The sequence below is a fragment of the Mugil cephalus genome, chromosome 19, assembly GCF_022458985.1.
Source record: "Mugil cephalus isolate CIBA_MC_2020 chromosome 19, CIBA_Mcephalus_1.1, whole genome shotgun sequence".
In the NCBI taxonomy this organism is placed as follows: Eukaryota; Metazoa; Chordata; class Actinopteri; order Mugiliformes; family Mugilidae; genus Mugil; species Mugil cephalus.
The window spans coordinates 22,836,660-22,861,283 of NC_061788.1; the positions used below are offsets into that span (position 1 = coordinate 22,836,660).

Sequence of the window (24,624 nt, forward strand, 5' to 3'; positions counted from 1 at the left end):
CAAAAGGTCCCAGCAGAACATTGTATTGCCACATTAGTAAATGCATTGCAATTTTGTTGAGCATAGGAAAGTAACCAGTTCTTTTTCCCTTTTTTTGCCTGTCCAACTCAATTTGTTCATGCAAAATAAAATTCTTAACCACCCACTTGGGTGTAAAACAGCATTCTGGCAGCACTGATAGATAATGCCATATTCATCAATTTAGGCAGTTTAATGTAGAACATGGCTCCAGCTCCAGAGAAAAATATCTGTCCATTTAGAGGCTAAATACACCATTTTGCTCACTAGTTCACCTAGGTGCTAACTTTGTCTGTACATGACAGTATTGTCAGAATTTCAAAATACAGAAATGTAGCCTTCAGTTATTTTAAAGGCAGTTATGCAAAAGTCATGATATTGTCTGAATTATCATGTTATGCTTGCTTATTAAAATGTTCCTGAAGTTTTCAAGTTGCCATCCAGATGCTCTGGGGAAAAAAATTTTTCCCTGAGTCAAAAGACAGTTATATTGAATCACTGAAAAAGATACAGCTTAAATGAATTAACCACAACCAATGATATTGTAACTTTGTAAGGACTAATGACAATTCCTACCTTTGGCCTACAGAAATTTATACACGGGCAAGTTTTTTCTTCATAAACAACTCCCTGTCTTTTTGAGTCCCAGAAAAACATGATCAACAGTATGCCGTTATAGTACTGATCAGCCACAACATTATGACGGGACAATGTGCAGCTATACTATTTCTTACATTCTTTCAAATTTGATATTGTCTTGTATTGTTTTTTTGTATATATTTCTTACCTAATTCTGTGCTACCATGACAAGGTAATTTCCCACACGTGGGATAAATAAACGTTGTCTTATGCCTTGTATGAGTACATATTTATTTTAGTTGTGTGTCCAGACCCTGTAAAATACATGCCCATTTTCTCTGTTTCAGCAGCTGCTAACCATAACCCTAGCTTTAAAATTAAGTCTTTATTTCTTTGTTTGTTTTGTCATAAGGTAATAGGTGTGTAAATATATACACACACACACACACACACACACACACACACACACACACACACAACTACTGTTTTTGGAAGTGTGGCCGCAGTAAATCACTTATTCCTGTGGAGGGCAGTAATAAGTCTGGTCACCTCAAAACTGACAAAAATCTAAGAAAAGAAGAAGGGGGAGAACTTCAAGAAGGAGAAGACGAGGACGAGGAAACGTAGCAAATAAATAAAATAACAGGCTTCCCGTAATGGTAAGACAAATTACGTTTAAACAAATGAAGAGGTGAATGAATGATGTTTCTCCCTGTAATGAAGCTGTTCTCTTCTGGCTGATACATAATGAAGCTAGCTAATCTCAGGGTTGTGACAAACACATTAGAGACATTGAGAGACGGGTTAGTTCGTAGCTTCATATTTGCAAAAAAAAAAAAAAAAAAATGTAATACTGTTCATAAAAAACCGTACACAACGTACGATTTTTTTAAACAGTATTAAATAATAAAGACGTTCACCGACCAAATCAATGGGTTGTATTCAAAATAGAGTACAATATTTTTGTACGCAGTATGTATTCACTGAAGTTATGTCATTTCATAAACTAAATATATCTGAGCTCTTGCGACATCCGCATAAAATGCTTCCATATTTGAATGAAGTTTGGTTTGGTTAATATGCTGGATTATAGACCTGTTGTTGTTGAAGCTCTCTGTCGCTACTTTAGCTGATGGAATGCACTGAATTGTACATATAGGACATGGTGGTCATCTAAGTACTTTTAGGTGGGATTAACTTCTTATTACTTCTTATAATGACAGATATTGTGGGAGATTTACACCTGTCACACATAACATTATGACCACCTGAATACTGTGTAGGTTTCCCTTGTGCATCCAAAAAAGTTGTGGATAGGCCTCTGTGGATCAGGCTTGTTTCAGTGCAGTGGCGTCATTTCAGTTTGGGACAAGGTATGGCAAGGATCACCCCCTGCTGTGGGGCTTTGCCCCCTGTGGAATTTTTTTGAGCATCGTAAATTTAAATGCAGCAATCTGTTGCGATTTGAGAGCAAACTCAAGAAGCTTTAGACTATCAATTATCACTATCAACACTATGGATTGGATTATACCCACAATACCGCAGTTCACAATATAACCTTTTCTTTTACCATCAACAGAAGAATGAACCAAAATATCCAGGCAATTTCCATTCCAACACAACTCAGACTCGAAAGTATCACTGAACGTCAGTTTAAGGATTACAATTTTCTGCTAAATGATCCACAGCTAACTTATTTATGGCCAATTCACCAGCATTAGATCATCAACACAGTAAGTAGACCCAGTGTCCTGCTTCCACAGCACTATGACTTCCCAACATAGGCTACTGTACGTGATGCTGGTTTAAAAAAATGTTCAATTGAACATTCTACAAAGATTTTTAACAAGTATTTTCTTGTTAAAATCCATCTGTGAATAATTTCTTAAGCCAAATGAATAAGCGTTTGTTACTTGAAGTATATCCACTTCATAAACGGTGTCTCTATGCTGTCCTAATTGCCATTTCTTTGAACAAATTATTGCCAACATGGATTCATGTTTCTGTAGTCAAAATGAAGTCAGTATCTATAAACAAATTAAAAATTTCACTAAAATCAAGCTAAATGAGTGATATGTTAGACAGGGGTTTGGGGCTGGTTTGACTCAGCTAGACGTTTTTGTGATTCGTGGCAAGATGAACAGGATCCACAGACAGGTGTCATTAGCTTGCTCTTAGCAAAGCTGACTGCAAAAGATTCACAATGTTTCTCAGTCTTTCATTGCATTGTGCTCTGAAGTAGTGTTAACCAAACAAGCATGGGTATTTTTATGAAATATGACTAATGTTTAAGCCTGTTTAAGTCATGTATGACTTTATAACTCACAAAGGTTTTAGTCCATCCACATGCACGTCTCTCGTCTGCAGCGCAGTATGACGAGGCAGCGGCGTGCACACTGTATGTACATGTGAGAGAGCCATGGATGTATGGAAAGAGCATGCAGCACGCTGTGTGCAGGACAGCCCCGCCTCTCAGTGAGAGATAGAGGAGTGGCAGCAACGTTCATTGTGGAAGAGCCGTCACCATCACAAATTGGTCAGAGAAATTAGAACAGGACCGAGTACGTCCCCGTACGTCGTAAAAAATCCCGGTACACCAGGGATTAAAATCTAGAAGTGCCAGTAGCATACTCCGTTCCATACATTTTCTACCAAAATCAAGGCATGGCAAGTGCCATACCTTGCCATACCCAAACAACGCCACTGTTTCAGTGAATCCCACAGATAGTTTGGGATCTAATGAATTTGGAGGCCAGGTCAACACCTTGTGATGTTTTTGGTGTTATTTAAGTTGTTACTATTTTTGTGCCTGTGTCATTCTACATCCTGCTGGGGATGGCTGCTGCCATCAAGAAGTATCATTGCTATGGGATCAAAGTGCATTGTATGGTCTAGGTAGGTGGAACATGTCCAAGTAACGTCCACATGAATGCCAGGTCCAAAAGGTCCCAGCAGAACATTGTATTGCCACATTAGTAAATGCATTGCAATTTTGTTGAGCATAGGAAAGTAACCAGTTCTTTTTCCCTTTTTTTGCCTGTCCAACTCAATTTGTTCATGCAAAATAAAATTCTTAACCACCCACTTGGGTGTAAAACAGCGTTCTGGCAGCACTGATAGATAATGCCATATTCATCAATTTAGGCAGTTTAATGTAGAACATGGCTCCAGCTCCAGAGAAAAATATCTGTCCATTTAGAGGCTAAATACACCATTTTGTTCACTAGTTCACCTAGGTGCTAACTTTGTCTGTACATGACAGTATTGTCAGAATTTCAAAATACAGAAATGTAGCCTTCAGTTATTTTAAAGGCAGTTATGCAAAAGTCATGATATTGTCTGAATTATCATGTTATGCTTGCTTATTAAAATGTTCCTGAAGTTTTCAAGTCAATGTTATCCTCTTGACCTGTCAGTGGTTTTAATGTGCTGGCTGATTGGTCTATAAACAGTTCATACTTAGCGCTACCTCAGTCAACTTGTCTCAATAAAGGTTTACCAAAAGGCAACAAAAAAAAACAGTGACATGTAGGGATGTAACAATAAACTCAACTCATGATTCCATACAATTTCCGATACTGGCTTAACGATTTTCTCACAGTTTTTTTTTTTAACAGAATGAGCTTACAGACAAATTATGACTGAAAAAGATTAATTTAATTATTTCTCAGACAAAAATCACGTTCCTGAGGTAGGATGTAATTGCAAAATGCATGAACTGTGCAATACAGACCCCCATGTTAAAAAAACTTTACAGCGATATTAGACCTGGTTACAGCTGGTACAAAACAAATTTTGGTCTCAATACTTTATTTCACTATTCATGACAACTGTACAGGGGTGATTTTTTTCCCCAGCTCATTTGTTTATTTTTTGTTAAGGTTTAAATTCTGCATAATTAAGGGAGTTCCCGCTTTGAGTGACCGGTGACCATCATTTAAAAGCCTGGGGAAGCACACTGGTTCAGTGATTGGCGCTGATGCCTCCCAGCAAGAAGGTCCGGGTTCGAGTCCAGCTCGGGCCTTTCTGGGTGGAGTTTGCATGTTCTCCCTGTGTCTGCGTGGGTTTCCTCTGGGTATTCCGGCTTGCTCCAAGGCCTCTAAATTGACCCTAGGTGTGCGTGTGAGTGCAAATGGTTGCGATAGGCTGGCAACTGATAGGCTCCAGCAACTCCTGAGGGTCTATATTTCAGATGTCATTTGTGAGAGTCTTTCGGGGGCGGGGAGCTGAGCAACTGCTCTGAAATGCTCTGAAAACCATGGTAGACAGAGGGATAGAAGAGGATCTAAAGCCAGATTTCCATACACGCCCTATCTCCACACCACTCTGCACCGCCCACTTTCAAAAGGTGGGCTGAACAAGGCCAAAGGGATACTTTTCGGGGTACTTTTTACTACTTCCTCTGTGGTCGGTCTGAAGTAGGTGAATTAGTAGTAGTAGTAGTAGTAGTAGTAGTAGTAGTAGTAGTAGGCCGAAAATGTGACGTAGAACGCCACTGACTGGTAGTAAGCTGCTCACTTTCAATTTTCTGCTCTCGTGTCGGTACATTTTTTTAAAATGATGACTGCAAAAGTAATGGCATTCTGGACTAACCCAGAGGTGAGGTCTTGTCTGTCCTTGGTGGAAGAAGAGAGTATACAGCGGGAGTTGGACTTGGAACGACAAGGTTTTCCAGCGGATCGTGGCTGAGATGGTCTATCTTGGCTTTATCAGGAAAGTAAAACAAATGAAGGAGAAACTTTAAAAGAATGAAGGCTGATTATCGGGCAGCCAAGGGGCACAACAATACGAGTGGTGCTGATCGAAAGGTCCCGAAATGGCATGAGGAGACACTCTTTTTAGAGATGTTTTTGGTAAATCTTATTGTTAGGGGCTGGCTCAGATGACACTGCACCATTCCTTAGTTATGTTGCTATAGAGTTAGGCTGCTGGGGGATGATGCACCGAGCACCTGTCCTCTACTCCCTTCTATCTTACCATGCGTCTCTGTGTTACGACTGTATAGCATGTTATTAACTCTGTGTCTATCTCTCTGTCTCTATAAAATTGATTTGAATCTCAGCATCTTGCCTGTTATCTCCAGTTCATTCAAGGTTCACTGGAGAATGTTTCAAATGATTTAATTTGTTGGTTTTTCATGCACCCAACATGTTACTCCTACCTTAGCACATTATGCCTTCTGCTTAGTTGGTGTTTCTTTATTTTCAGGCTACAGGAGTGGATCAAGCAGTTGGCATGAGTCTTGTTGTCTTCAGTATCCTACTGTTTACATACTACACACTCTGGGTCATTGTCCTGGTAGGTTCTGTTCAATTCCTGGAATTCCAATTAACACTTCTATTACAATTCCCTACAATAGGAAAACTTTTGCTTTGGGTTTGCGTCACTCAATCTGTCCTTTAAAATCACTTGAACACCAACATGATGATGATGAGGATGTCCCCATGTACTTATATCTCAATTTATGAACTGTATGAAGCCTTCATTTTTCTTCTTCCTCTGTCTCAAAAAAATATAATTGGCATTACATATTTGCATTACATGTTTGAAGTTATGACACACAAACTTGAGTTTCAGTCTTTGTATACCATGCATAAGCGTCATTTTTGTTTCTTTTCCAGCCTTTTGTGGACAGCCATCACATACTGCACAAGTACTTTCTTCCTCGAGAGTACTCAGTCATTCTGCCTGGCATTGCAGCTGTAATATTGCTCCTCTTTATAGGTCAGTACACAATTTGCATTGCAAATGCATCTAAATCTGCAGCATATTAAATTCAGTGAGTTGTTAGAATGTGTGTTTTTCCAATTATTGTCTAGAATTTAACATGCTTGTGTGTTTTCCACAGGGGCTTTCACTGCAGTTGTCATGTTGAAGAATCGAAAGCCAAAGAAAGTTGACTAATTTCAGATGATAATTATATATGTATATCTAATTCTGAAAAAAATCATCCTCTCTGCTGACTGCACAACCAAAAACCATAGTTCCATTTCCAAATAGTCCTTGAAGCATTGCTAACTAAGTTGTGACTTAGTATTGTGACTAGTGTCAAATTTGAAAACTCAGAACGCTTTGGTGTACCCAGGCACAGCAAAGCATGGACTGGTAAACATACGCCCCTTTCATAACTGCAGTGTTAAAACATTTTTGGTCATTACCTTGGGGAGCTGTTGGTAGAATGCAAACATTATAAAACTTCAGTTGAACTGGACCTAATTCTCCAGACATTACCTGGAATTGATGTGTGAAAACAACCAAAGACTAAATCTGCTTACACTAAAGTTGATGTCATGAGAATAATTTCACACAAAAAAATGTATGGGGCTTTTAGTTTCAGTTTGATTTGTTACCTTACTAGTTAATTTGTTCATTCCTTTTCTGTAACCGCTTGTCCTGTAGGGCCATGTCCTGGCTGTCATCGAGTGCCGGGTATACCCTGGACAGGTCTTACTAGTTCAAATTTAAGTTAATAATGAAAAATAGACTTAACATAAGACACCTATAGTGGTCAGTTTTTTTAAAAATGTAAAAGTGCAGCTGAAATCTGTTTCTGTCTCATATACTTGATGTAATCTAGTCATTAATCGTAATATTAAAGAAGTTGGAAAATTGGCACTGTATAAAATATATGCCAGAATAATCTGCAAATACAGTTACAGACTGTATGGAAATTATTTTTTGCAATGTTTGAAATGCATAAATTGGTTATAAATTTTGTCTGCAATTAAGCTGGAAATGCAGCCAGTGGGCCTTTCTTTTCAATAAAATGTGAAGCTGGGGTTCATCTGTGATGGAATAGAAGCATATGTATGACAGTGAACATTTGAGGATTCTACATTGAGTGTTTTTTCAAGGCAACAACTTCTACTTGACTGATTAGCCCCAACATTAAAACTACTCACAGAAGTGAATAATGGACCAGATATTACCACCCTCAGGAGGCACATGCCTATTTTCTGATGAGTTACAACTGTTTGGAGGCACGGAGACCTACAGAATATAGGCCTAAGGATACATAGGCCTAATGTTATGCTTGATCTGTGTATTTTATACATGAAAGTACCTAACCCTTACTCCAAAAACATGTAAAGCATAAACTATTTTCAGTTAATTGATATATAGCTAATTAAAGTTACATGCTACTGACTACCTACCTAGTAGTAGTCAGTAGCATACCATGTAGTGTAAATTTAGAATAATGTAAACCTTACAATTATCATAATGTCTGGGATTTAGAAACACAAGATGCTCTCATGTTCTCTTACTCTACAATTTAAGATTAAGTATTGTTCATTTTATTTTTTATTTTTATTTTTTTTAAATGAGAAAATGCCTAAAACGGTCCCAGTAGAACGGAACTCCATTCATTTAATACTGTGAATGAATGAACTAAAAGCTGCATTTAGCTGCCAGTCAAATCGATTAAACACCGACGTGTTTAGTAGACGAATCATTTTGTAAGATCACCTGCGCTTACACAAGCGACGTCGTTGTAAATGAGAAAACAAAGTAGAAGCAAATATTTATTTTCATTTTACATAAACGACAACTCTGGAAAAATCCACGTCCCTAAACCGGGTAGGCCTGCACGTTGGCCTGTAGGACCATGCGCACACAGACAAGGACAGACATTGTCGGTGTCGTGCTCCAGCCAGCTATTCTGCTCTGCTCTGCTCTGCTCTGCTCTGCTCTGCTTCCACAAACCACACCCAGGCAAGTAATATGCTTTAATATGAGAGTGAAAACTTTAACATGTAACGACACGCAAGACGCGTAGTTTCCATGCTGGTTCCCTTTTCTGTCATTGTTCATGTTATATCCCGCGGCATTATCAGCAGTAGGCTGCTTATATCGACAAGCAGCCACCTCATTCACTTTTAAAGATCATAATTCCGGTCAAATATCATTATTTTGTATCTAACGTGAATTATGTGACAACATGACCATGTGACAACATGATTTAGCGTGTGCTTCAAAGTTTTAGTTATTAAACCACGGTAGTCGTTCCAAAAATGTGCACACTCAGCATCACTGTTTTGATAGCTGCTGCAGCCTACGCCTTGTGTAATGTATATAGGACAGTGCGTTAATGGATCTAATCTTGTTTGACTAGAACTTTTTATGTGTATATTTTGGCGTCATGTTCACCCTGGTTAACGAGTGTGTGAGTGGGCTAATACTGCTTTTTGGGATGTTTCACGTGGTCTTTACGGTATGAAACGGATTTTTACCTTTGAATTGACAATCCAATTTTGGAAATTCAGTCCGTTTGGAAATGACCCCAGCCCCCCCTCAAACCTTTTTTTCTGAAGGTTTGATTGCTTCCTTTTGATTTTGCCATGATGTAAAACAAATAGTCGCAGAGCGGGACAAGGAGGGCAAAGAGCGATACATAAAATTAAAGAGCAAGAGAAGAAATACACAAAAGTGGTGGGAAAATGCAGCATATTGTGGGTAATGACAGGCCTGCTGCCAGTAACAGAGGAGTTAGATGAATGGTGATAAATATGAAATAAAAAAATAAATAAAAACTTGATGGCAGCCGCTCAAATGCGTGTATTTAGTCATCATCATTGTCTAGAATTTTCCAAGCTGTTTAAAGGCACAGTCAGCTTAGTATATGTAAACTTAAAGCTCCCAAGCCTGTATAACATTTAGAATTGGAAGGGTTTATATTTTAAACTGAAATACAGTCTGTTTTTATTTGTTAGGAAAGATACTTATGCCATGAATAAAGTAGACTTGCCAAAACTGTAGTCTGAGTGGTTAAAAAAAATGACTTTAACTTACATGTATGTAAACTTCCAACTCCATTGACAAACCCCCCAAACATTTTGATGAAAGTATTTTAAATACAATGATCACCACCTAACAATACATGTACAAATAAGTATGGAATGGCTGTTAGTACAGAACATGTGCAATTCAATTCAATTAAACTCAGTTTCATTTATATAGCCTCAATAACAATAAAAATTGTCTCAAGAAGCTTTACAAAAAACGAACTGAAATCTCCAGACCAAGCCTGAAGGTGACGGTGGAAAGGAAAAACTCCTTTTTAACAAGAAGAAACCTTGAGCGGAACCCAGCTCATATGGAGGGACCCATCTGCCGAAGCCCAGCCGGGTAGAAACAGAGAAGACAAAAACAAGACGAACTTCTGTCATAGATACATACATCGGGCTGAGAGAAACACGTTCAATCTAATAAGACAAGATACAGCTGATGATCTTATCTGACAGTTTGAGATTATAAGGGGGATCGTTGGCTGATTGAAGAATTGTTCATCCAGGTTTGAGTGGACAGCTGCAGGCTATGAAGACTGGGCAGGCAGATGAGACCATGACAGCAAATGTAGCTTGGAACTCCACAGGTCAGCTCAAAAGAAGATGGAGGGGGAGGGGATGGGAGAGAGGGAGACTCAGTGGTTAGTAATAGAAAAGAAATTATAAGAGATTAGAGGACAGGAGCTTGGTGCCAGAGAAGAGAAAGTAGAGGACACATCCTCAGTGCATACCCCCCTAGGCCTATAGCAGCATAACTAAGGAATGGTTAAGCCCAGTCCTAGCTATAAGCTTGGTCAAAAAGGAAAGTCTTAAGCCTGAACTCAAAAGTAGAGATGGCGTCTGCCTCCCCAACCTAAACTGGGAGCTGGTTCCACAGGAGAGGGGCCTGATAGCTGAAGGCTCTACCTCCCATTCTACTTTTAGAAACTCAAGGAACCACAAGTAGACCTGTACTTTGAGATCATAGTGATCTGTTTCGACAATATGGTACTATGAGGTCTTTCAGATATGATGGAGCTAGGCCTTCAGGCCTTATATGTAAGAAGGAGGATTTTAAATTTTATATAGGGAGCCAATGGAGAGAAGCTAAAACTGGAGTAATATTATCTCTCTTGCTAATTCCTGTCAGTGTTCTTGCTGCAGTGAAGGCTTTTTAAAGAGCTATTTGGACAGCCAGATAGTAATGAGTTACAATAATCCAGCCTGGAAGACACAGATGCATCAACTGGTTTTTCGGCATCATTCTGAGAAAGGATCATTTTGATGATATTGTGCAGGTGAAAGAAAGCAGTCATGGTCACCTGCTTTATGTGAGAATTAGAGGATATATTCAAATATAACACCAAGGTAAATATGATAAATATAACTGGGTACCATCTGCGTAGCAGTGGAAGTTTATGCTGTGCTTTCTAATAATATTGCATAAGGGAAGCATGTGTAATGGGAATAATATTGGTCCTAGCACAGAACCCTGAGGAACTCCACAGCTTTCTTTGTCATATATAGAAGAAACATTGTTTACACGAACAAACTGTTCTGTCTGACAGATAGGATTCAAACCAGTCTAATGCAGTTCCTGTAATCTTGATTACACTTTCAAGTCTCTGTAGTAGAATACTGTGATGAATAGTGTCAAATGCAGTACTAAGATCTAGCAGGACAAGTATAGGGACAAGTCCATTGTCTGAAGCCATGAGGAGATTGTTGGTAACTTTAACCAGAGCCGTTTCTGTACTATGATGAACTCTAAAACCTGACTGCAATTCTTCAAGCAAATCATTCCTCTTTAAATGGTCACACAGCTGATTGGCAACAACCTTTTCAACAATTTTAGAAATAAAAGAAAGGTTGGAAATCGGCCTATAGTTGGAGAGTAGGTTTAATTACATTTATCCGATTTAATATGGAGATATTAATTAATGTAAAAACCTCCTTGAGCAATTTAGGCGAGATGGGGTCTAGACGAAAAGTTGATGTTTAGATGCTGTAATTATTGAAGTCAGCTCTGGAAGATCAATTAGAAAGAAGGAATACAAACATTGACTAGGTACTACAGAGGTTTCTAATGCCACTGTACTTACATCTTTGACAGATGGAAGGGTGCTATGAATTTTATCTCTAATGACAACAATTTTATCAGTGAAGAAGCTCATGAAGTCATTACTGCTGAGGACTGAGGGAATAGATGGCTCAACAGAGCTGTGACTCTTTGTCAGCCTGGCTACAGTGCTGAAAAGAAATCAGAGGTTGTTCTTATTTTCTTCTATTAATAAAGAATAATATGCTGTTCTACTCTTATGGAGAGTTTTTTTTATATATATATATGTATACAAGTTGTTAAACTATCTTTCCAGGCTATGTGAGCTTCTTCAGAATTAGTGGAATGTCAAATTCTTTCCAGCTTTTGAACTGCCTGCTTTGAACTACGCAACTGTGAATTATACCATGGAGCTACCCTCCTCCGATTTACCACCTTCTTTTTCAGAGGAACAACTAAATATAAGGTTGTACTTAGGGATAGTGTAGTGCTATCAACACAATAATCTATTTGTGTAGGAGTTCAATTGTGGTTGTTGTCATCCACATCAGCTTCAGGGAGGGGGGGACAGCTAGCAGGAGCTACGCTAACAGGAGCTGCACTTGGTCGGTCCGCACCAGCTACAGGGTGTTGTCTAGCTACCGTTTTTTTCATGGTGCAGAGTTGTGCTTCCAATTCAGAAAGCCTCGCCTTCAAAACTACAAATAAACTACATTTATTACAAGTACCACTACCACTAAAGGAGGCAGAGGAGTGACAAGGTGAGCAGGCTAAATTCTTTCACTTAACTTTTCATTTTCAGTTATTGATTTGGCTGCTAACCTAAATTTTGAATTGAAGAAGAATCTGATTCTAAACTTTTCCATATTTTTTTTTTCTGAAATCATGTTTGCATTTTCCCATCCCCATTCTGACAACTGATTGTTCTTCTTGTTGTGCAGGAAAATGGCACATTTAAGTGAACACTTTTGCATGCACAAAACAGCTTCAACAACAGGTTATTGTTATTAAGTATGTTTGAGCCTTGCCACCCTACTCTACAACTTGGACTGGTGAAGAATAAGAAGATTGTTGCCATGTGTAGGGAGCGATCAATACCTCCAAGAGAAACAGTAGAAACATTAGAACAAAACCAGCGAAGAGGAAGGAGGTAATACAAAATAAAGGAATTGGACTAAAACACATAAAAAGTCACAATCAAAAGAGTAGTTCCCAAACTCAATCAAATGCCAAAGAATAAAAATGAGTTTTAAGAAGGGATCTGAAAACAGCCAATGTCTCAACATGCCTAATGTGTAGAGGCATGCTGTTCTAGAGTCTGAGGTTTGCAGTGGAGAAAGAATGAGCTCCCCTGTGCCTTGTTCTTGGGGCAACCAAAAGTCTGAGTGACCTTAACAGGACATATAGGAGATGCCAGAGCTATACATATGAGCCAGACCTTTTAGTGATTTATAAGAAAAAAAATCAAAATTTGTGAACTCATAAAACTAATAAAAGAGCATTAAATTTTTTTTTTTATAGCAGTTTAAGAGCAGTTTCAGTGCCACGAAGAGACTTACAATCAGACTGGAACACCTAGATACATCTACTGCTCATAATAGCTTGAATGTGGGGTCCAATGGTTTCTAAACTCCCCTTTGAAAGAGCATTTTCATAGGTATTATCATAGATATTGTGCATTGACTGTCTGAAGGGCTTTCTTTATGTAATATGTCCAAACCCAGGCTGTCTCTGGACCACCAGGTCTGAAAGCGCAGGACCATCATGGACTGACCATTATTTGTCAGTCCAAGACAAAGTAAAGCTGTTGGAGAAGAACAGAGAGAAGCACTCAAAAGGTGCAAGGGGTATTGTATCATGCTTGTTGCTATAGAACGACCCAATAGCTTAGTTGGCTGGATCACAAAGTAAAGTAATTGCGGAGCCAGGCCTGGAACATAGCACAATGAGTGCAGGTTAAAGGCTGGGCTTCACAAAAAAAATTATCTCTAGTTGAAAAGCATTGTTTATTTTTTACTTTAAAAGTCATGTCCCCATATAAAGTGCCCATGCCGTATCTGACAATTAACAAAATCTTGTTTTGTTGATTTTGAGAGATCAAACAATATTATTATGTTAGGTCCACATATATTTGGAAACTGACACAAGTTCTGTTATATTAGCTGTATACCAAAACATTTTATTCATGATAATGTTAATTTGTCCACTTGCTTTTGAGTCCCTGAAATGAGATTTTGTTTAAAAATGGATGCTATTCCTTAACATTTCAAACAGCCCTCTACAACATAGGACTGCCCGAGCAACTCCTTCAACTCTTCCCCGCTGGTGTTGCACAAAACCTGCATTAGGTGCAGCTCTCTGCTCTCTACCTGAGGTCGGTATCACGAAGCGAGCTCAATTTACCCGGGGTTACTCCCAACCTATCCAGCTGAACCTATCCACAACAATGACAATCTGGATAAGCGGTATCACGACACTAGTTATCAACTCGCCAGGGTTGTCTTGTTGTGAATTGGATCCAATCACAAATATACTCTTCTTTGTGTGGTTATCTCCAGGAAGATGCGTTCACGCCACAACGCTCTTCTTGCAATTTGGGCTCCAATCTCAATTGGGTCTTCAGTGAAAAGGCATGCCATTCTTTCCCAGCTGATTGGCCAGTGGGTGGAGCCTTTTATCGATTCAGATAAATCCTGAAAGCTACTCTGACCAGAATCAGGTTAGCCATTCAGAGTAAGATACCATGGTAACTTACCTCCATAAGAATGAATCCAGCTTCATGATACGTCCGTAATCCTGCTTTGTTTTTACAGGCCACTGCTGGGACTTGTTTTGTTAGCTTGAATGCGCCGTGTTGCGACTCCAAATGTTTCTCTAAATTCGATGTTGTGTTTTCAAAGTTAGATTGAATTTTGTCACCAGCATAGAGTATATAGTGAACCTTAACATCGTTATACTTAGCCAACACAAAGTCAAAATAGTGACGTATTTCCAGCTTTAAAAACGCGCATCTCTCTCTCTCCTCCCTCTGTTTTTGTTTACGCTTGTGTCACTATGTGGTATTACACGTGAGTTGTCCTCACGCTGAAAACGTGACTTGTTGCATATGTGATGCAAGAAGAAAACAAAAACATATCAATATGTTTATATATATAATATCAAAGAAAGTAAAAATATAACACTTTTACTAAGGAAAATGGAGAAAATAGTAATGCACAGTGACTTGGACAAGTAACTTTAATCTGATTACTGGGTTGGAAATAGTAACACATTAGATTACACTTTCCTGAAAAAGTGGTTAGTCCTGTGTTGTAGAGGGCATGCTGCCTTTTTTATAACAACATATATATACATTTGGTGTTACTAAGTACTCACCGATAGTGAGTACAGTGCTGAATTTCATTAACAGTCAGTCACTATTAGCCGGTTCTTGTGTTTTCTGGCATTTTTTGACTGGCATTGTAACCAAAAGGTTGAGCTTTTTTGTAGTAGTAGTCTAGTAATGCTTAATTTCTCATTTGGTACCCTGCTCTCATTTTCAAACCATTGTCATTCATTTTGTAAGATACACAAATTTGCCCATGTGTGAACACATCATATATACAAATATCTAAGCTGTGGCTTTTGTATTTTTTGAGCTATAGGGCTTTTGAACAGATTACCATCGCTCGTAAATATTCATCGTATAGCTTCAGTATTTATATTGTATGAATCTGTGCAATCATGTCAACATGTTAATGACGATATGTCAAAATACTTAGATTGCAGTGCACACTATTAATATAGGTTAAAAATGAATGATATTTAATCGTGACTAATTGCATTTTTTAGTATGGAAGTCAAAGGGTTAATAGTGCACACAGGGTAGAATAATCTCACCCCCCCATTTTAAAGATAATTTTTACACTTCTTACACACAAACACACACACACACACACAAATATATATATATACACACACACACACATATATATATACATATACATACACACATACACATATATATATATAAAGATTTGTAAAGATACGCATAAAGATATGTGGTAGTCGGACAACCGGCATTATGCCGTGATGCTGGTCAAAAGCCTCTAAAGCTTTTGTCCCTTTGTGTTGGTTTCCATGGTTACCTTGTTAAAGACTCAACTGACAGTCAGCTGTCTTTTGTGTTTATCTCTGGCCTCTCTGGCGTCCACTTACTCTTTGATTTCTTTTTGCTGGAGCTTTGAAAACCTCCTTTGCATTGACAGCGCAATGTCACGTGACTGTGCAGCAGTCACATGATTCAGATACGTGTTTTTCTGTATCCCAGATGGATGTGTCACCAGCTGGAGGTAGCCCAGAGATGTCTGGTCGACGTCAGCACTCTGGTACGGTGAAGATGAGGAGGTGGGGAGGTTTGAGGCAACAGTGGAAACTTCTAGGCTTGTTTGAGATTGATCAACAGCATGAATTCTACAGCCTGACCTGTATGATGAAGGAGGGGTTGGCTGCCGCCATCCAAAGCACCACTTACAACGCACCTACAGTGAGTAGTGTTCAACAAAGACAACATACTCTGGTATCAGTGTTTTTTGATACATCATATTTAAAAACCATCTACTTAGTATTCAGGCTCATACATTAACAGCAGTTTTATCAAGATAATATAGTTCATTCATATCACAGATGCTCTTTAAAGGTGTTACAAAATATCATAACTATTCTTAAACTGATAATAGCTTGTGTTGAGACAGATCTAATGTGTGGGGTCATAGAAAACAATAACCAGGGGTCTATGGAGTAAGGAGTGCTAAAGATGCTGTCCAAATGTACCGTATGAGGGTATGTGCAGGCTGGAGTTACCAGTACCAGTACAAGGAAATTGGATAAGACAGGGAAATGTTATGCTAAAGACCATGTTGTCCATGTTGTCCAGGCCTGCCTGCAAAGGCTCAAATTGGTTTTAAGTCAAGTTTGTCTGGCCGTCTCAGAGTGCTTCGAGAGAATCTCACTGGGTGCTTGTGATATATAAGGCTCTCCTTGGTCTGGTTCTTCCCTGTTGACTGTATGTTTGGTCCTCCAAAGAGCAGAAAACTGGTATGCTTTGCAATCTAGTGACATTTATTGTTTTTCTCATTCCACAAGCATAGACAGACCTGTAGAAAAGGGCATTCAGTTTCACTGCATCGTTAATGTGGAACAATCTTCAGTCTGACCTGAAAATGTCGGAACATTTATCTTTTAATGACTTTCGTCGTCTCCTAATGGATCGACAGTAAGCATCAGTTGGACATAGCCTCTGCTTTTAATTACTCTGCCACTACGACCCCCCTTGCACTTTGTTTTATTTATGTTTAATTGTTGCTCTATTTGTGATGTACACTCACTGGCCACTTTATTAGGTACACCTCTTCAGTTGCTTGTTAACGCAAATAGCTAATCAGTCAATCACATGGCTGCAATTCAGTGCATTTATGCATGTAGAGGTGATTAAGGCAACTTACTGAAGTTCACACTGAGCATCAGAATGGGGAAAAAAGGGGATTTAAGTGACTTTGAATGTGGTATATATACAGTCACTTGCAACTTTATTAGGAATTTTCACGCACAACCATCTCGAGGGTTTACAGAAAAAGGTCTGAATAAAAAAAAAAATCCAGAGATCCACACAAGACTTATTCAAACAAACCTGTGTTTTATAATGTGCACAATTTTCTCCTTCCTTCATCAATAGTACGATCTGGACTTAAAGAGAATTTTTTATTTTTTTCAATTTGTAATGACTGACCACTTATGGCGGTTATATCAGCCCAGTTTCATGGATATATGAAACAAAATACAAGGCATGAATTGCCAATGTTGACTTTAACATAATGTGTGTGTCTGTTAAAATTTTCTACTACTTTCAGATGATGTCAGGATTTATTTGAATATAGAACATGAGACAGAGATTGGATCTGGACACGTATGTTACTGCCAGGTCTGAAAACATGTGGGTAAACCCTTCAGAACCAAATGGATGTCCGGCAATCTCTTAAAGCTTGTGGTTTTTGAATTACTGTAACTCAGATTGGTTTGCACTATAGAGCTCCGGGAGCTGACATCACTCTGTGCCATTAATCACAACACCGCCGGCAGCAGGAAAGTGCACTTCTCTAATAACTATTCGGTTACCAACTGTGAGCTACTAACTAATAGTCGGGGACAAGCAAAGTGGAAATTGTTTAGGATTCCCAAAGATCCCGTGAGATGACCCTGGTGTTGAAATCAGGGATGTACTGTGTCAGGTTTTTCTCTATGGAGAGCATTGCCAGAATGTTCAGGAAAGTTTTTATCCTATTTAAAATTAAGAAGCACCTCTCAAATTCGGATATTGTCTTCATGTTGTCGGAGTGGTGATAAGGATGTTCAGAAGTCTTACGGTTTCTCTGAATGCATCGCTCCCCAGCCACTGCAACTCTGGAACTCCTTGTTAGTGTAGATCAGGGACAGCTTTGTTTTAAGTGTGGCCTTGTCTAGTGAGGGGTAGGCTTCCACCAAGGTGTCCAGTGCTGAATCTGATTGTGTTGTGGGAACAAGTCTCCTTGCAGCAGAGTGGCATTTACCAGGTGTTTGGTGAAGGAAAACCTCTCCTTGGCAGGGCACATAATGGTGTCGCATACCTATGACATGACATGTAATTTAAGAAAAAGTAAGGTTTTAATTAGGTTTTCACATCTTATTTTAAACAATAGTCTATAATATTTTTTTCCTGAACAGCTACAATTATGTAATGAGCCAATGCGCATCTCATAACATGACAATATATATTTCAGGTAGTACAGTTATTTGAAATGGCCAGGTTTGTTGTTCCTTCTATCCACTGGGTGACAGCTGCAATTGCTTACCTCTAGTGTCAAATGGTGTTGCCTGTCTTCTCCCAATGTCCTTCGTTTCTTTGTGAGTTGCTCCTGTACACCCTTGTACCCCTCCGAAGGAATTGCCTCCATGATATTACAAAAACAATACACAAGTTTCTAAGGTCATTTCTAAAAACAGGATGACATAAACTTATTACACTTAGCCCAATATAATTTCAAATAAATAAAAATGTAAACTTATTCTATTTTGTATCTTTTCGTATTTTACTGATAAATTCATTGTTTTAATAAGATGAGAGATAAACGTTAAGGGCTACATAGAGAACATTTAGGTAACACTGTGTACAGATGCATGTAGCCTACCTGTTGCCTGCATGCTGCCAATCAATCTCTGGATGATTCCTGCGATGTAGACAGAATCAAAGTATCTTCTCTGCAGCTGGTTATACAGCATGTCCACATGTGGCATTATTTTGTGAAAGAGGGCAAGGAAAAAACAGAAACTGTCATGTTCCAGCATTCTCACATAGTCGCCAGCCTCTCTCTTTGTAGGGCCGTCGAATTCTACTTTGTTTCGGATGATCTCAAAACACTTCACCAGATCAGCCTTAGTTGTAACGCGTTGCCGATGCACTTGGAATCAATGCGCCACCACCTCATCAAGCACTGCGGTTTTGTTGCACGACTTGGTGGTGGGTTTCACATTTTGAGGTGGGGGGTCCTGGCATTGTTCAACAGGTGCACTGCGGATGGGTAAAAACTGTTCGCCATGCGAGTAATCTTGCACTCAGTGAGTCACAGCCACCTGCCAGGGGGGAGCCTGTTAAATAGTCTGTGTTCAGGGTGAGAGGGATCAGCCACAATCTTAGCTGCACGCTTCAGAGTCCTGGAAGCGTACAGCTCGTCAAGAGATTTCAGACTACAGCCCAGGGTGGACTCAAAAATGGCAGCGTAGAAGTGCACCATCATTGTCTTTGGCAGGTTGAATTTCTTCAGCTGCCGCAGGAATTACATTCTCTGATGTGCTTTAGACTTAGACAGATTTTAATGATCCATGAGGGACATTACTTTGTCACAGTAGCTTTGTTGCACATAAAAGTAAACACTCTTAAAAACAACAATAAATATAGAATAAGAATAGATTAAATAAAATAAAAATAAGTATTATCTAGTAAAACAAAATAAACAGTGTCATCAAAAAATCCACAGAATTAGCATTATGAACAAATGTACAAAAGTAGTGGGCGAACAGTGTCCAATATGGGTTGTGTCGCATGGTGTTTCCTTGTCTGCTGAGGGAGGGATGTGTAGCATGTTTGCTGCCACCGTGGGTTCTCCAGCTTTACAGACCACACACAGACAGTTTAGCCAGTTATGGGCTCTTTATTCAGGACACAGGAAATCGCCAACACTCAGCCGATCGCAGGCTACTCATTCTGTGCTGCTGCCCTCGTCTGTTGTCCAACTCCTCCCCAGGTCCAGCACGCTACTGTGTTAAAAGGGGAGAGTGATTAGGCAACTAGCTGCAGGCGTGCCTGGCGCTGCTCTCTTGAGCCCTCTCCACATGCAGTATGTCTGCCCATAGAGTCCCAAAGCTGGGCACAGATGTACTGTGGTCCATATGAACCCAAGTCTCCAAAGCGGTTCTCATGACACACTCCCTCTGGGTCCCATCAAGCGCGCACAGTCCATCCATTCAGCTTCCAGAGACCTCACGTTCTACATGAGCACAGATGGCACTGCCGACGTAAACCTCCTTCTCCACTCCTCCACCTCCAACTCCAGCCTGATGGTTCAGCTCCCCTTTGAGGTCCTCGGAGATGATGGTGCCCAGGAACTGTAAGGACTCCACAATGTTGACTATAGAGACACCATGAGAGCTGCAGGTGACTCTGAGGATGGTGCAGATGATGCAGCACCAGAAAATATATTTGTCAGTTTCTGACACTTTATGCTGCATCTGCTTGTAGTGCATGCCTTTTCTTTTCTCTTAATTTTTGTGCTCCTCCCTTGTGTTTCTTCACTTTTGCACGGCCGATTAATTGATTGACAGATGGAGAGGGAGGAGGGGGCCGAACCGAAACCCTCTGCCTTCGGCTCAGCTGTGATTGGCCAACAGCCCCATGACTGACTGCCATGTAAGCCAATGCTGATTAGGTAATGTTGCTAAGGTTGCTTATCATTTTATAGGCCAACACCAAGTTTGTTTTTTTTTCTCCGGTGGACCACACTGAACCACCGGCCCACTGGGAAAGCTCCTGGTACTACCGATGGCCAGTCAGCCCCTGATGGGGAGGAGTGGGGCTGTGTTCCTCTTGTAGTCCATGATAATCGCCACTGTCGTGGCAGTTTTCAACTCCAGGTTGTTTCAGCTGCACCAAGTTACCAGCCAGTCTATCTCCATCCTTTAGGCGGTCTCATACCCATCAGAGATAAGCCTGATGAGGGTGGTGTCATCCACAAACTTCAGGAGCTGAGCTGAAGTCCACAAACAGGATCCTGGCATAATTTCAGGAGTCGGTCTGTTAAGTCCTTCAGGTGTGAGAGCACAAGGCGCTCAAAAGACTTCATTGCTATCTATGTTAGAGCCACAGGGCGGTAGTCATGGAGTCCAGTAGTCCTTGACTTTTTGGGGACTGGGATGATGGTCAAGGCCTTGAAGAAAGCTGGCACATGACATAACTTTAGAGAGATATTGTAGATATCTGATATCACTGAAGACAGCTCATCAGCACAGATGGTTCTGCCTTGCAAACAGTCTCTTCGCGTCTTTTTCCAGGATGTTGAGAGGTGAGATGGATGAGGAAGGCTCTGGATCCAGCAGCTGTGAGAAAGCCTTGGCCATTGTTGTTATCAGGGAGGGAGGGGGCACCAACGTGAGGGATTCTCAAGAGATTAGACTTTAGGAACACTTATCGCCTTATTACCAATTATTCACCTTCACCTTATCAAGTACCAAAATGAGTAAAAGACTTGTATCTAGTTTCATGGCAACCCCTATGAGATCGACCGACAGATAGCCAAACTGTGTCTCAACGGCTTTTGGAGTCTGACCAATCTAGGTCAGACCAGCCTCATCAGAAAACCTGAAGAGTTCCTGTTGTCAGAGCAGTATGTCATCAAGTATTTTGCCTTTCTCAACGATGAGGAAGCTATGATGCAGTGGCAGTACAGGGACAGGTACAGTCTCCTCCAAAAGTATTGGAACAGCAAGGCAAATTCCCTTGTTTTTGTTGTTCAGGTAAGATAAGTTCTATTTCATATCAGGTCAACAAGCCACCGTATGGGTCTCTCTCCGAGAGTGAGCTGTTTCAGGAGACAAATGGCAAATTAACACCTGCGCCCATGGGCACAATCAGAGCTTACTTATACACCTGCATGATTACCTGCTCAGTCTCTTTTTCTCCTCCTGTTTCAGTGGAGTAATCTAATCTGCATGTTTTAACGCACTTCTCTACCTTTTACATACAATAGGAAAGTGTGACGAGGAGTGCGCACAGATCGTCTTGAAATGTGATTGTTATTTGTGTTTAGTGTGGTGCTGTGTGGAGCCTCTTTTCCCGTGAGGGAGATAGCTACCTCACATGGCGGACTTTTCCCCTGTGCTATTCTTCTACACAGGTAAGAACAAAAAAAAAAAAAGAAAAAGAAGAGGGCGTATTTGAAGCCGAGAGGAGCTGCTGCACACGGGTTGTTGCCATGTCGCAGGACGACCGGGACTCCCTCTCCCCGGTGCTGTGTGATCCGGAAGACAAAGCATTCCAGGAGGGAGTCAGAGATTGCGCAACTGCGGCAGCAGGTACAGTCTATGCAGAGTACCCAGCAGGTGCTTGTGCATGCGCAGCTTCCACTGGAAATGCGTGACATGGCCTTCTCAGGACTGGGAGAAAGATCCTGATGTTCTTTCTGTCACTGCCTCTGACAGTTTCGATTTTGAGGATCTGCCTGACCTCCAGTCTGAGGAGGAGTCTCTATCAGGAGTGGGGGATACCTCTTCACAGGCTTCGGAGCCTGAACAGATGGACCCCTCTGACAGAGCAGTGGTTACAAGGGCAGCAGCATGTGTACAACTAATCTGCCAACTCCCGTGTCCAGCCCCCCCAGTGTTTGACAGGGGCTCACGGCAGCACAGGGCGGGGGGTCTCCCTGTCCTTCCTGATTTCATATCTGAGCTGCAGTCATGGTGGAGTGCCCTGAGCTCTGCATCCATCCCAAGGTCCCAGATGGCCAGTGTTGTAGGAACAGATGCGCATGGGGAGCCCACAGTCCCCCACATTTGCTATGTTGGCAGGGGCAGTGGCAAGGGCTGGCAAGGATGCCACTCATCCAAACAGACGCTTTAGAGCAACTGATAACCAGCTCCGCAGAGCTTATCATGGCTCGGCTTTGGCAGCCACGCTGGCAAGAACCAACTCCCTGTTGCTGCTCTATTTGGAGGACCTGCTGCAGGACTTAGCTTCAGCGGCCCCAAGTGATGAGATGGCAGAGATGATTTGTGTGGCTGGCATGTTGCTGTGGGGGAAGCAGTGCCCATGCTCAGGCCCTTGGTCAATCAATGGCTTCCATGGTCCAGGCACGCCACCAAGTTTGAAGCTCACATGCTCTGTGCGCTGGAGACACAGGATCTTTCTGGCTAGCTTTACGACCACTGGGCCCTCACAGCCTGCCACCCCGGGGTTTCCTGCCCGTGTCAGCCAGGCTCGCCAGCGCTCCTTTGGCAATGACAGTAGTGGAACCACTCATTTTGGGGGCTCCAGGCCTCGGTCAGCAGGGGGCCAGCCCCGCCATCGCTGACAGTTGTCAGCCTCCCGCCACACAATTCTCCCCTCAGCACCTGGCTCACTGGCGCCGGTGCACTCAGTGTCCTTGGGTGCTGAGTACGCTGGAGTCAGGATACAGACTCCAGTTCAGAACCAGACCACCACACTTTTCTGGAATTGCTCCCACCCTCCTGCACGGGGCAGGTCACCAGTCCCTTGTTGCAGAGGTCGTGGCCCTACTGCAGAAGGGAGCGATAGTGCCAGTCCCCTGCGACGAGGTGCACTGCAAGTTTTATTCAACCTACTTCCTGGTTCCCAAGAAGGACAGTGGCCTCCATCCCATCTTGAACATGAAGGGATTCAACACCTTCCTGAAGCGCATTCATTTTCACATGCTTCGGCTGTCAAGCCTTCTGTTATCCATACACCATGGGAACTGGTTCACTACAGTGAACCTGCGCGATGCGTACTTCCACATTCCAATATACGGAGGCCACAGGAAGTACCTTCGTTTTTTCTTCCAGGTCAACACATTGTCACAACCTGGCTCTTTGGGCCATGACAAAACCGGAGTGGCACAGTTTTAAAGAGTTTTAAATAACTCTTTATTCAAAATTAAACAATGAAAAATAGAACAAATGTAACAAATGGGATGTGAACGTCAGTATTATCAGTGGTATAGGATGTGCGTGTGTGTAAAATGTAATGAATGCGTGTTGTCGAGTACATTTTACTAAAAAGGAAAGGGATGGTTAACCCTGCAGCTGCCACACCACTCCACGGACATCTGCTGGGGAGAGAGAGAGAGACAGCATGAATCAATGTGGGCCTTTGTAGTCTCAGGTGCCCCAATCACTAAACCCAGCCCACAAACCAAAATCCTATCAGAAGGCCGCTGCCTCAACAGCAGGGGTCGCCACAGCATATGAATACACAGTCCTCCCGTTCGGCCTGTCCTTGTCTCCTCGCACCTTCACAAAAGTGTATGGAGACAGCACTGGCCCCTCTTCATCGTCAAGGTATTCTTGTCCTGAATTACCTGGATGATTGGTTGATTTGCTCCCCAACAGAGCATCGGGCCCAGCTCGACATTGTGAAGGTGCTGAGTCACCTGGAGGACCTCGGCTGACCCTGAACAGGGAGAAGAGTTGCCTTGTTCCAGTGCAAAGGACAGAATATCTACGTTTGGTTCTGTATTTGAATCTGATGAGAGTTGTCCTCACCATGAAGAGGACAGCAGTGCTGATGGACTGTTTTTCACAGTTGGCGTGAACAAGCACGTCACAGTGTGGCCGGAGGCTATTGGACCTCATGGCAGCAGTGTCTCAGGTGGTGCCACTGGGCGTGCTTGACATGCGGTCCCTGCAGCGGTGGCTCGCAATGCTCAAGGTGAGCCCCCACAAGGATGGCCAGAGGGTTGTTCCGGTGTCCCCAATTTGCTTTCCTGCGCTGGCTTGGTGGACCACTGCCCTGGGCCTCAGGGAGGGTGTTGCTCTGGGCCCAGTGTGCGCCAGGGTTACCATAACAACAGATGCCTCAGAGACAGGCTGGCAGACCCTGTGGGAGAACCACCCAGTCCGGGGCTGGTGGGGTCCCTTTTGGAG

The 24,624-nt window shown here is 41.5% G+C and overlaps 2 protein-coding genes across 2 annotated transcripts in view; both read left to right on the plus strand.

Annotated features, from left to right (window-relative positions):
• The first annotated feature begins 1,195 nt into the window (after nucleotides 1–1,195).
• On the plus strand, nucleotides 1,196–7,381 carry dpm2 (dolichyl-phosphate mannosyltransferase subunit 2, regulatory). The gene is made up of 4 exons (XM_047570525.1): nucleotides 1,196–1,256; nucleotides 5,806–5,895; nucleotides 6,219–6,321; nucleotides 6,446–7,381. The coding sequence occupies exons 1-4, from the start codon at nucleotides 1,254–1,256 to the stop codon at nucleotides 6,499–6,501; spliced, it is 252 nt and encodes an 83-aa protein (XP_047426481.1). The 5' UTR covers nucleotides 1,196–1,253; the 3' UTR covers nucleotides 6,502–7,381.
• Nucleotides 7,382–11,769: 4,388 nt separating this feature from the next.
• The window catches only part of pip5kl1 (phosphatidylinositol-4-phosphate 5-kinase-like 1), a 43,238-nt gene continuing 30,383 nt past the window's right edge, over nucleotides 11,770–24,624 (plus strand). Inside the window, exon 1 of the mRNA XM_047570368.1 lies at nucleotides 11,770–15,946. Coding sequence (XP_047426324.1) covers nucleotides 15,731–15,946 — 216 coding nt within the window. The 5' untranslated portion in view covers nucleotides 11,770–15,730. The remainder of the gene's footprint in view (nucleotides 15,947–24,624) is intronic.

Coding starts and splice junctions, on each gene's coding strand:
- dpm2 (XM_047570525.1), top strand. Junction 5,896..6,218: donor CACTCTGGGTCATTGTCCTG/GTAGGTTCTGTT, acceptor TTTCTTTTCCAG/CCTTTTGTGGACAGCCATCA. Junction 6,322..6,445: donor AATATTGCTCCTCTTTATAG/GTCAGTACACAA, acceptor TGTTTTCCACAG/GGGCTTTCACTGCAGTTGTC.